This window comes from Piliocolobus tephrosceles, chromosome 7 (assembly GCF_002776525.5).
Source record: "Piliocolobus tephrosceles isolate RC106 chromosome 7, ASM277652v3, whole genome shotgun sequence".
In the NCBI taxonomy this organism is placed as follows: domain Eukaryota; kingdom Metazoa; phylum Chordata; class Mammalia; order Primates; family Cercopithecidae; genus Piliocolobus; species Piliocolobus tephrosceles.
In genome coordinates this window covers 116,309,037-116,323,519 of record NC_045440.1, presented here as the reverse complement: position 1 = coordinate 116,323,519, position 14,483 = coordinate 116,309,037, and the positions used below count along the sequence as shown (strand labels likewise).

Here is a 14,483-nt window from a genome sequence, read left to right as displayed (position 1 = left end):
TGTGTGTGTGTGTGTGTGTGTGTGTGTGTGTGTGTGTGTGTGTGTGTGTGTGTGTTATGTAAAGGTAATACTTAGGAAACTAAAATTTAGAGATATTAATCAGAATAGTCCATGTACGGAATACCGTTTGAGTAGAAACTTATGCCAGGTGACAAAAATAGAAAGTGCTAGGGTCTTAAAGTGTAAACATTCTCACTATGCTTAAGGAATTACAAGTAAGTGAGTGGAAAGAGCTTTACAGAATTTACAAATTCTAGGAATCTGTTGGAGCACGATTATGAAAGTCCTTCAATATTGTTTTTTAAATTATGATGAAAAAATTCAAGAAGGAAAATTCCAGGAGAGAGTAAAAATGGTACTTCAGGGCACAATGGACCCAGAGACAACTATAGACAGACCTCAGTTGACATATTCTGTGCAAAAAGAATCCTTAACCTGTAAATCATGTCCTTACTCAACCAAAAAATAAAATGTCAGCTTGTCTTACTTGTGTAGTTGAAACATTGTATCTGGCACAAATCTAAATGCCTCAAGGTTACAGTTAAAGCTAAACATATTTCACTGTACTTAACCTTATTCCTAGGCATTTCCAAAGCATAGTTAACTGTATGTGTTTTACCTGAGGAAAAAATAGGAATACATTGATAGGCAAGCTAGAAATAAATCTTTTGACTTCTGCTTCTGTACTTCTATCGATGTTAACAGTATTTTGCAATGTCTCTGCAGATATTGGTTCATTTTATTCCACAAACAGGACTGTAAAATGTATAAGATAGCCATTTTTAATCTTCCTTTATAAAAACACAGGTGGCATGTGAATAAAATAAGTAAAATATTTTATAAAATAGCAACTCTGTCTAAAGCACTAAAAGTTAAGATAATCATAAATATAGGAAATGTATAAATATTAGCTAACCTATTAGTTCCTTATAAACTGCTTAAATCAGGATATTAGCATTTTTATGATAACAAGCTGTCCCATTCAGAATGTGCTCTAGCTTTCAATTTCTACAAGTTTTATTTAATGCCCTTTCATTGTTTTTTTAATAGTTACCTTTATAAGACTTCTATCTTATATGTCTTTTGCTAAATATATTTTTCAAAATTATATGTAATTTCTGCTGCTAGTATAGATTGGGCCTTTCCATTTGAATTGCTAACTATTTTTGTTATAAAAGAAACCTATACAGCCGGGCGCAGTGGCTCACGTCTGTAATCCCAGCACTTTGGGAGGCCAAGGCGGGCTGATCACCTGAGGTCAGGAGTTCAAGACCAGCCTGGCCAAGATGGTGAAACCCCATCTCTTCCAAAAATACAAAATATATATATATATATATACACATACATACATATATAAAACCGGGCATGTTGGTGGGCACCTGTAATTCCAGATACTCGGGAGGCTGAGGCAGGAGAATCACTTGAACCTGGGAAGCGGAAGTTGCAGTGAGCCGAGTTCGTGACACTGCACTCCACCCTGGGTAACAGAGCAAGACTCCATCTACCAAAAAAGAAAAAGAAAAAGAAAGGAAAAGAAAAAAGAAAGAACCTGTACATTTTATATGAATTATGTATTTTAAAGCCAACATATAGGACTCTTGAAAATAATACAGCATAATGTGGTAGATAAATTATTACATCTCTTGAATGTAAGAAAGACAAATTATATTACTTATAAATAATGACGTGTTTCTTATTCAAATTCTGTAACTCTTTTCAAATTTTTTTGATTTTTTTGCGTTGTCTGGAACCTTGAAGAAAATATTGAATGATATCACTAGTGTGGACATTCACGTTTTGTTCTAATCTTTAATGACCAAATTTGTCATATATTATTTATAACCCAATACTTGTTTTGATTTCATACATTCATTGGTATATTTACAAGGTTCTTTTTCTTTTTCTACCGTTTCTATTTCTCTGAGACTGTAAGTATGGAGTTTTTATATACTAAGAAATTTCAGCTTAATTTCTCAAATGTACTACTTTACTATAGTCCATTTACTCTAATCACATATATTTATTTCTTTTGTGTTATTAAAGGCTCCATTGAAGTGGAAAATTTGTATCAAAATAACATATGAAATCAATATAATTTAATACAGACACCGTTCTCCTTTACTTTGACAAATGGGCACAACTAAAGTATGTGGAAAAATAAATATTAATGAATAATCAATATAATTATGAAACTGAATAAGAATGGGGAGATGTGTGCTATGTATGTAAAAAATGACTAAAACAATATGGTACTGGCAGAAGAATAATCATAGATCAGTAAGTCAATATAAAAAAAGGCTCAGATCCATATATGGGTTTCTTATACATTTATGTACAGTCTATATAAATATAATATAAATGGTAGTTCTAGGTCATGACGAATAATATAGAATTTACTATAAATGCTCCTTTACCTTGCCCCATAAGAAATCAATTTGTAGATGAAGTTTAATTATAATATAATAAAACTATTAAAGTATGAGAAATAAAGGTTGTATTTCAATCTTAGATTTGAAGAAAATCTTTCTTACATGAGATACAAAATACAAGATCTAAAAGAAGACGTTGACAGATTTACACATATTTTTAAGTTTGTAGAGAAAAATTAATTCAAAGCAAAATCAAAAGCAAAAATCTGTAAGAAAATATTTGTAGCACAAATAAAAGGGTTAATATTAGTGACACATATTAAGTTTCTATAAATCAGTAAGAAAAAATTGAAATGAGAGAAAATGTACAAAGAGAAAAGTCAGAACAAAAAATAGAGACAACAATAAAGACTTCTGTTAAAGCGTACTAAAAATGTAGAGAAAGAATTGGAAATTAAAACAGTGACATTCTTGAGAATGACAAAAGCATAATGATTGATACTATTATTTTGGTGACAGCATGGGGAACTGTTCTCTTTTTAGTATTATTTTTGGGAGTATACTGAACAAATTTTTGGAGAGTAATTTAGGCATATTTATCAAATTTTTAAATGCTCACATATTGTAACTAATCTTCTAAGAATTAATCCTGCAATAATAACACAAGTATAAAGCACAAATACAATAGAATTGAAGAGAAAAATTACTTATTGTTGTAAGCCATTGAGATTTTGCAGTTTGGTGTTCCATAATAATGAATTTATTTTTATTTTTTCAACTATAAAACGTAACACGTAAATGTACCAAGATCTTCATTCTATTTGTGTTGCTATGTGTGAACTGCTGCAACTCTGTTCAGATAGTAGGTCTGTTCTACATATCTTCTTATTTCCCACTGCAGGATTAAAGAAACCTCCTAATTATCTTGTGCTATTCTCATAGTGGAAGCCTTCAAAAATGTCCAATAGTTCTATCAGCTTCTGTTTGTACTGTTAAACCTGTGAAAGAAAAAAAACCTAGAGGTACTGACCTAGAACAGTCGTCATGATATATGCAAAAAATGTCTTCAGACTAATATTGTAGAATTAGCTATACTTGTGAAAACACACAAATACATTCAGAAAACAAGAAATATGCAAAAACTCATATTGCCGCAAAACAAAAATGTCTGTAGACAGATAACTTGTTAAGTGGTTACTGTCAGGTTTGGATGGAAGCAGATAAGCAGACCAAAATATTTACAGGTGATTGTTACTTGTCATTTCATAAATGTTTTTGCTTTATTTTTATAGAAAAATAAAATCATTTTCATAGAAGACAGTTTTTCACTCTGAAACATATTTGTAAAGATTATTCATCAGTATGAAGAGACCAGTATTTTATAGTTAATTTAAGAGCTATGCCAAAGAACTTGAATATTTGTTTCTTCAGCAAACATATGTACATCATGAAAGCCATTGCTCTAGTAGTTAACAAAGATGATAAACAAGGCCTTGACTTCAAAAGATTCTAAGTGTGTATATAGTTTAGAAAACAAAGGATGCCAGAGAATTACGAAGTAGTAAGTACCACTCAGAGAAGCAGTATATTCAATCAGAAAGTTATAGCTACTACAAACCAATTGCGTTGTGATTGGTATAAATTTCTCATTTCTATAAAGTTCTTAGACTCTTTCAATCTGCATTCCCTATCAGGCCACTAGCACCTAAACACTTGTATAAATGTGCTGTTCAAATAACGTGCTATGAACTGTACAATCCATTACAGAACCCTTAGTGGAAGAATTAAAAACCCTTCTTATGGAAAGAAGTGGCACATCACCTTGGCTTTGTTTTGTAGAATATCTGCAAGTAAATGTAAGAAGGAATAATATTCTAAACCTGGAAAACAGCCTGACAAATGTAGAAAATTATAACAAGTACAGTAAATTCAAAGAAGAGCAAGATGTCTGTTCTGGCACAAATAAAGTGTGTGACTATGTAAAATGGTGGGTAATTGTACTAGAAAATAAATTTAGGTCCTCAGAGGAATAATTTTATATTCTCTATTAGGAAATTTGTACTTTATTCCATCTGAAATAGATACCAAGTTTTCATGCAATTAGGTAATGAAATCTGTATTTTAGAAAGATAAATATAGTAGGAGTGAGCAGGATGTAACAGAGAGAGAAGCTGGAGTCTAGAAAAGGGGTTAAGTAGCTATTACCAATACAAGAAAAATGAGGAAGAAGCACTGGACACTGGGAAGAGAAGAGATGAAGCAAAACAGTGATGTTTCCAAGGAGGAAAACAGAATAGACCATGAGGAGTATATATTATACAAGGCAAGGAGCTGGATAGTCTATTCAAGATATATTTAATTGAAAGCGCTTCCTAAAAGCATCTAATGGAATGTCCAGTGGACAGAAAACTAATCTAGAAATCAGGAGAGATGCCAAAATTGGTAATGTAGATTTGAGAGCTATCAACACAGAAATGTCCTTTCCAGTCATAGAAGTGAATTAGTTTAACTATTCAGAGAAACCATTGAACAAATAGAAAAGAGGAGATTAAATCAATTTAGAATTATGCTACTTAAGGATCAGATGGGAAAAATAAAACCAGAACAAATAATATGGTAGAGCACAACTATTTAAAACATACATGCAAATAATCAGGAGAGCTTAATACTATGTGAGGGAAGGCAGAGAATTTCAAAGCTTATCAATACTTTGCATTACTGCTGAGATATCAAATATGTGGAAAAAATGAAGAGATATTATATTTAGCAATTATGAGTTCATTGCTGGCTTTGAAAAAACAATTTAAACAATGAAATGAGAATGGGAATCAGACTGAAATATTTTGAAGACTGAAAGGGGAGAGGAAGATGGAGTAGTGAGCATAGAATATTTACAAGAAGTTAAGTAGTAAATGAGAAAAAGGATTGAATTGCAAATAATGGTAAGGGAAGAAAAATACAATTTATTATTTTTTTCTATACAAAATAATATGATTTGATTGGTTAAAATATAGAAATTATATACACACATAATATAATTAAAAGTACTGTAACTATTAAATCAACGTAAGATATAACCATCAAGTTGCAGGAAAGTTGTCTGAAATAGATTTATGCTATAAAGAGAAGAAACTAATAAAGAAATCTACATGTAACATACAAGAAAGACACACTTTTAGTGATTTAAAAAACAAGACTTGAGTCAGAAGACCTGGGCCAAAATTCTGGCTACTATGTACTAGAAGCATGACTTTGACCATGTCAAGCAAACTTTTAGGAGGTCCATAAACTGATTTTCAAAGTGGTGATGAAGATAACTGCACAAATTTAAGTGCATATGAAAATATACATTTAACTGTTCATCATTTACACAGGAATTAGATTATTTTTGATGGATTAGAAAATGATAATATGGGTAGGATTTGATAGAATGGGGCAAAGAAATCCAGATCAAAAGTAGTGGCATCCAGAAGTTCGTGGTGGTCAAGAAGCAAGTTAAGAAACAGAAACAGTATGGTCACTAGCTCATTTATTAAGTAGAGGAAAGATGAGTTAGAAAACAGAAAATTCTACAACTTTCAACTTTTGTGGAAATTCATTAAAATTACTTAAATGTAACTTTTTTTTTTTTTTTTAGTCTGAGTTCAATTCATAGTTGTAAGTACAGAAAGAGAAGTTTTACTATTGAACTATTGATGGTTCTCAACTGCACGATTGTGAGTCCTAGGGTACTTAACAAACACAAATAAAAACACTTTTTAGATTGCTTCATTAATCTAAGGCTCTGTTTCACTCTCTTTGTATATTTTTGTTAACACAATATGGGGTAAATATGCCTTTCTCTAATTAAACACACCTATTTAAAATCAGAGAACAATTTATCATGCCTCACATTTCTATTCATAACTAGTTTTCCATTAAGGTGGAAAATATTGAGCTTGTGAATCCCAGGGTGTTATAAACACTGTATTTTCATAAGTGACATTAGAATATCATAATGTATATTTCAATGTTGTTATAATTGTGTCATTTTGAATGTAAAGTCTATTTGCAAGATATTTTATTGTTGTAATTTTACATATGGCATATGTTCATCTTTTAAAATGCAATTTCTCTTTTAGTGAAAACGTGTGGCTCTAATCTTCAAGGACCAAGTGGTACCTTTACATCTCCCAACTTTCCATTCCAGTATGACAGCAACGCACAGTGTGTCTGGGTCATCACTGCAGTGAATACAAATAAGGTAAGAGAACACCATCTGTGGTCAAAAAAAAGTCATAATCATAAAGACAAAGGCAAAGAAATAATACGGAGCATGTAGGACAGAAAATTTATAACTCAAGTAGAATTTTGGCAATTTTCCCTACTTATCCGTTTATAAACCAAGTTTATATAAGAAATTTGGGAAAAAACAAAAAATAATACAACTCTACTCCAAGCTAATAATGTATACATGAAAATGTTAAAATTATAAAGGAATGCTTTCTGAGATACATTTTTGAAAGTTGTTAAGTGTATTCTTTTTAAAAGGAATCATGGATAGTGGCTGTGGTTGTATCTTTTCTGTTTGACACATCATTCAGGTCAATCGTGTTTTTATACATAGTTGACTTTCATTTCAATGTTTCTCTATTGCTATATATCACATAACTATTTATTTGAAATAGTTTGTTTAATGTGCTCTGCATTAATAAAGAATTTATATTATGGATATTTTAAAAAGTTGAATTGCCTTTCTATTTGATTCTAATATGAGTAACACATCTAAATATGTACATGCCACTATACCTCAAGCAAAATTATAATACAATGAATGTAAAAGCAGCTGAAAATTTTGCTGGTTTTTCTTTCCTGCTCTTATTATCCTGCTATCCTGCTTCTGTTTGTAAGATTTGATTCTATAACAGTAGAGAGGATCTAAATAGGAAAATTCATCATTTCTCTCAGATCTTCAGATTATGTGATAGCTTCTTTGGGCTAGATTTTAAAGTTTGGTGATAAAGCTCTTGAAATTGGGCCAGATTGTGTTTCATATACTGATGTATAAGTTTCAGATAACTTTAAGTTATTTAACCTCTCTCATGTTGTTTCTTTATCTATGAAATGTGAATAATGAAGACACGTATTCTATAGTATCGTAAGAAATAAGTAAGATAATGCAAACACAGTTGTTAGTAAAGCTAATAAGGCCTTGAAATACATTATTAATTCATTGTTATTAAAGTACATATTGCCTCCCGGAAATTTTTGTAATCACCTGTCAAGTTCTTGAAACGTAATTCTAAGATCAGCAGAGTTGGTTTAAGACTCAACACAGGGACAATTAGATTTGTTTCACAGAAGAGCCCTGATTTATAAATCAGAAGAACTAGATTAGAAACCTACTCTGCCCCAAATTATCTCTATAAACTTGAGTAAATTTCTGAATCAAATTCCTCCGTTGCATGAAGGAAATCATGTTATCCACCCAACCTGTGTCGTCAGTTCAATTCAGTGCAACAAATATTTATTGATTTCTTTCTCTGTGCAAATTATTGGTTGTTGAGAAAAAACAAACAAACAAAAAACATGAAGTACTTGGAAAACTGACATTTGTTGAACACTTAACAGCATGCTGTACACTATTCTCAGCAGTTTTTTTCTGGCACTTTTTATGAATTATTTATTCCTTGTAAGACTCTCACGAAGGAGATACTTTTATTATCTGCATTTAAGCAAACCTATAAATAACTTGTCGAAGATCACATAGTTAACAAAGGTCAGAGCTGTGTACTTTACGAGATACGTGTAGGTACAAAGACTTATCTCACAGTAAGGTGTAAATATATTTTTCTAAGATAGACAAAGCTAATTCATTATAAAATATGGAATAACCACATTTAATTAATCTTTCATTGAGATAGAGATATTGTTTTGTCTTTGCAATTACACGTAACTGTCATCAAAATGTGGCATTATCACATGTTCTATAAGATGTCTGCTTTGCTAACTTTAAATCATTATCATTACAGAATTAACTGAAGTTTCAGAGGTTGTCACATTTCTACTTGTTTATATTACCTAATCTACTCAAATGTATTTCTCCTTTTTCTCCAAAAAATGCAAATTATTTTCTTAGGAGAACATAATTACTTTCAGTTCTTTGCTATTTTTTATTAATAAATATAGATATTTAATTTTGATCAGTTAGCTTAACTCCTTTTTAAGATGTCTTACAGAAATTGATTTACAAGAATTATTCATCATGAGCCACAGTAAGAATTATATTTTACCTTGTGACCCAGTTCATACACACACACACACCACACACACCACAGTTTCACACATATGAAACATTTACCTTTACATGAATGTACTCCTGTATTTTCCATTCTAGTCGAATGTAATCTGTTTATTATTAAAACATTGATTATGTCCCACTAAATTAATTTCATGATGCACTAACAGGTTATAGTACACAGTTTTAAAAACACTGTTAGAGGTATTTGCTTTCATAGATTACTCCTTGGAATGCTTTTCAGAAGGACATTGTTGGTATAAATCATAAGCACACAGCTATACTAGTTTGCATACATCCCAATTAACCAAGGTGCTTAATACCTCTACATTTATAATTTGTTCAGTAATTATTGTTCATGATTTTCTGTATATTTGAGCAATTATAGTATTCTAAATGTACCAAAAAAAGTGCATGGTTGATGGAGAAAGTAACCTGAGATTTAAAATTTCATTAAATTAATTAAACAAGTTTCAATCTAGGCTGTTATTCTCACTATGAGAGCCCAACCACAGTTTCTTTTTCATAGATTAGAGGTTATAATACCATATCATAAGGGTCATACAGAAAGGAACATGTGAAGTTCCTGATACAAAGCAAGTTCACTTTAAATGACACCTATTTTTATTGCCAAATGCTGCCATCTCCTCAAGAAACATACTTCTTTCCTGTTATTTACTGGACTTAACATGAATTAATCCAAAATTATCATTACATATAATTTTCTTCTATATTTCATTGTGTGATTGAATAATTTGTAGGTGACTGTCTAATTCTAAAACGTTAAACATTAAATTATAGTCATCATTACTAATCAGTTTACAAACATTGCAATTAAGTTCACAGAAAACAAAATGTAATAACTGAGCATTGTAGTCTAAACTAATATAATTTTTGATGTTCCTTTATGCCCCTTCCACAAGCTTCTGTAAGGGAATGTTTCCTTTAATTATGGCATTTGAGTGATGAAAATATTTGACAATTTCTTCATAACAGCAAGTTAAAATATTAGACTAGTACTTTAAATGTACCTAGTCTTTGAATTAATTGTTTTTCTTTCATTAATGTGCACATTCAACATCAGCTCCATGTGTAAAATGAAGACTGAAGACATACCTGAATCTGTTTGTTCTTCTTTATCACTTTCCCTCTTGTACTTGTTTTTCTAAGTTTCAAAAGAGAATCATATATTACTTCTCGAACTGGAATATTAATATGTTACATTGCTTGAGTGTAAATAAAACTCTGGAGAATTAGAATAGGAAATCCCAGATTCATAGCTCCTGAGGGACAAATCTTGAGACAAATCAAAGAAACAAAAAGCTTCACTAAGACATATTTGAAGGGAATCACATCATATTAACCAAGCAACAAACTCATAGAAATGCCCATGTCTGCATCTATGCATCTGTGTATCTATCATCTATTTCACTATGTGTCTATTTATGTATATAAGTATGTATGGTGTGTATCTACCTGTCATCTATCATCTAATTGTCATTCATCCATTCATCTATTTTTCAATTCCACTATTTGTATGTCTATTTATCCTTATATAGAACTCATGATAGTTAGGACATTATAGGTCAATTTTAATTAAGACAAAAAGTCTGACTTTTTTAGACATAAAGAGTTTCTGATTTGTCTGATTGATTTTACAGTTTTTGCATTTATAAAATATCATGGACATTTTCTATAAATTGAGTTAGCTAATGATGCAAGATTTTGAGAAAACTATATTTAAAATACTTGCAAAATTAAAGTAGAAATTGCATCCTTTGCATCTATTCACACTAAGAATTTTAAATAATAGTCAATGTAAAATTGTGAGAAAGCACAGTTTCCAAAATCTTTTTATTTATGTGAGCAAGAGTTTGAAGGGTATTGGTCTAGCTGATAGAAATGGAATGTGAGCTGTATATTTAATTTTCAATTTTTCAGTAGCCACATTTTTAAGAGATAAAATTAATTCTAATTGTATATTTTATTTAACCACAGATATAATTTCAACATGTATTTGGCATAAAATTAATGCAAGAATTTATCATCTCTCTTTTTATTCTTAATCTTTGAAATCTAGAATGTATTTAGCAAGTTTATCACATCACAATTCAAATTAGCCTTACATTGCTAGTGGCTACCATATTGACAATTTCTGTCACCACTGAGAGTTCTATTTGATTGTTCTTTGTGGAGAATGAAAGGTGATGGTGGTGGCTATTGAAGAGAATAAATGCCTCATTATAAGGCAATTGCCTCAGGTGAAGTTTTTGCTAGGACTTCAGGGAAAGGAAAAATGGAATGGCAGAAACTGGCAGAAATAACTCTGAAAGACTGGGTTTTAAGATTCAGCACTTTCACATGCACACGTATGTTCATTGCGGCACTATTCACAATAGCAAAGACTTGGAATCAACCCAAATGTCCATCAGTGACAGACTGGATTAAGAAAATGTGGCACATATACACCATGGAATACTATACAGCCATAAAAAAGGATGAGTTTGTGTCCTTTGTAGGGACACGGATGCAGCTGGAAACCATCATTTTCAGCAAACTATTGCAAGAACAGAAAACCAAACACCACATGTTCTAACTCATAGGTGGGAACTGAACAATGAGATCACTTGGACTCAGGAAGGGGAACATCACACACTGGGACATATTATGGGGAGAGAGGAGGGAGGAGAGATTGCATTTTGAGTTTTACCTGATGTAAATGACGGGTTGATGGGTGCTGATGAGTTGATGGGTGCAGCACACCAACATGGCACAAGTATACATATGTAACAAACCTGCACGTTATGCACATGTACCCTAGAACTTAAAGTATAATAATAAAAATAAATAAATAAATAAATAAATAAAAAGTGAAAAAAAAAAAGATTCTGCACTTTATCACAAGCATCCAAATGTCTCTATTTTAAATTTCATGATCATTCCTTCTGAATTAATGCCGTAGTTTCCACATAAGAAACTTCGTGAATCTGTAAGTTCAGATTACATTGTAATTAGGTAACTTGCATAATTAAATTTTGGGTATGTTTTAGCCATACCTTCCCAGTGCTACAGGTTCACCATAGAAAGTCTATTGTTTTCTGACCATGATGTGAGCTGTAATTTCTCTTTCTGGTTTTCATGCAGTCATCAATCGCTATCTCCCTCCATTGTCCTTGTAGTCTTCAATATGTTAGCCATCAAGTGCAGCAACCCCTTGCCCTCTCCCCACAAATTTTGTTTTCAAAATCTGTTTCAATCACAGAAGGATAAGTAATTGCATATGACATTTTTTACTGTCCAAGAACTAAGCTCTGACAAGACCAAAAAATAAGCATACCACTCCCACAAAACACATTTTTGAAGGTCTTAGACTCACTCTTGATAAGAATGACAACAATGACAAGGTCTAGTCAGAAAAATATAATCTATATTACCTATTTAAAATGAATGGCATTTAATTTGGGTAATTGTTACATAGGCATTGCATATGTAATGCATAAAGAGTAAAAATTAATGAAGAAGCAACAACTCTATAGACAGATACCATCCTTTTTTCATCCAGAAAGAAAAGTAAAAACTGTGATATTACCAGAACCTAAGAGCTTGCAGTAAAAACAGTCTAGACCTTGTGCTCAAATTTCACAGGAGGAAATCTTTCATGGTGGTTTCTCATCGACCTCTGAGGAAAGGATGTGAGCTAGCAGGTTTAGGCAGCCACTAAAGAAAAAAAAAGAATCTGAGAATTGTAATGTGCAGTGTTCCAACCCAAATATCAAAGGGCAGAATACAGAAGGGTTGGCTAGAGCTAAGAGGCAGCACATAAATAATTAGCACAGCATTGATTTCAAGTAAAAGGGAAAAGCTACAGGTGGAGCTAGTCTGGGAAAAAAAAAAAAAAAAAAAAAACAGTTTATCTTTGTTTTATTTGAAGTATCTGTTAGATTGTATATCAAGTTGGAAATAAAATCTAGATATCCTTTTTTAAAAGGATAGAGGTGGAAGTTTGCAAATTGTCAGCTATAGATGTTATTTGAAACCATGAGACTGAAAGATCTCAAAGAAAGTCTTAGAGGGAAAGCCACAGTTAAAATACATAGTGGATGAATGGCCAGGTGTGATGGCTCACGCCAGTAATCGGAACACTTTGGGATGCCGAGGATGACAGATCACCTGAGGTCAGGAGTTTGAGATCAGCCTTGACTTATTGGCAAAACCTTGGCTCTACTAAAAATACAAAAATTAGCCTGGCACGGTGGCAGGCACCTGTAATCCCAGCTGCTAGGGAGGCTGAGGCAGGAGAATTGCTTGAACCCGGGAGGGGGAGGTTGCAGTGAGCCAAGATCATGCCAACAGAGCCAGACTGCGTCTGGAGAAAGAAAAAAAAAAAAAAAAGGAAGTGATGAACGACTGGCAAAAGCTAATGAGTAGGATGCCTAATAGAAAATGTTCTTGCATATTTTTCTGTATACTTCTTCTAATGTTACATTTTTATGTAATTGAAGACTGCCCGTTCCCAACCCAGGAAACAAATATCCATGGAAGAATCAGATTAAGTGTCTCAAGTATATCTGAACTACTACTTAAAATGTAACATTAGTAATAAAAATTGCAAAATGTATTTATGTTATTAATATAATCAGAACAACACTATGTATTTATTTATTTATTTATTTATTTATTTATTTATTTATTTTTGAGATGAATTCTCGCTCTGTCACCCAGGCTGGAGTGCGGTGGCGTGATCTCGGTTCACTGCAAATTCTGCCTCCCAGGTTCACGCCATTCTCCTGCTCAGCCTCCCGAGTAGCTGGGACTACAGGTGTGAGCCACCACGCCTGGCTAATTTTTTTGTATTTTTAGAAGAGACGGGGTTTCACCGTGTTAGACAGGATGATCTCCATCTCCTGACCTCGCGATCCACCCACCTTGGCCTCCCAAAGTCCTGGGATTCTAGGCATGAGCCACTGCCCCTGACCTATTTTTTCTTAATTGATGATAAATGAACAACTCTATCTCATGTGAGTGTCCCATTAATTATTTTCCTTCGTATTTCCTTTGTATTACTTACAAAGTGCTTTTCGTATTCAAGATTGGAAAACACTGATTAAAATAAAATATAGTGATCAGAATTACTCAAGTGTATTTGCCTTTAAAAATTAAAAGAACAAACAAATGAGAGAAACATGCAGTTCCTTTCTTATATTCTGTGTCCAGTCCTTCTTACTATATGATTGAATCCACTTTTTTCAAGTAGGTTGACTTTTACAGGAAAACAAAAAAATCAAAATTTCAGTCCTAAACTGATATTCTAGAACTCAGCTTGAAGTCACCCTTAACTTTAATCCCATCACATGCCCTAAAATGAAAATTAAGTTTGGGATTTATTTTTGAGTTTAGTTTAAGTTTAGTGCTAGTGATTGAAAATCTGTCCTGTTTTCTACCCATGTGTCCATTCTATTATCTTTAGTTGTTAGATTGGGATCTTGCCTTGTCATCATTAGTCCATTTTTCAGGGACTGAAGTCCTATTGCTGATCCATACCCTCCTTTCTGGATCTTTGAAACCCACCAAAATAACTTCTCTAAGCAAATTGTCTAACTTGCTGCTCCTGGCTCCCTCACTGTTCTGTTGACCCCTGAACCAATCTTCTCAATATAACCTTTCTCTTCCTTTATTGCCATCTCCTTGTTGTCATTTATCTAATAGGTGTCCTCCTAAATTTTACAACTGGTTCTATCATTGAGACTTCCTTTCTACTGGGGAATGCTTGCTTATTTATTCATTCAAATAGACATATATTTTTATAAAGCTACTAATCCCAGGTGTAGTTCTTAAAG

General features: G+C 32.3%; 1 protein-coding gene across 1 annotated transcript in view; it reads left to right on the top strand.

Annotated features, from left to right (window-relative positions):
* The window catches only part of CSMD3 (CUB and Sushi multiple domains 3), a 1,271,497-nt gene that overhangs the window by 605,334 nt on the left and 651,680 nt on the right, over nt 1–14,483 (top strand). The window contains exon 10 of the mRNA XM_026454566.1: nt 6,491–6,612. Coding sequence (XP_026310351.1) covers nt 6,491–6,612 — 122 coding nt within the window. The remainder of the gene's footprint in view (nt 1–6,490; nt 6,613–14,483) is intronic.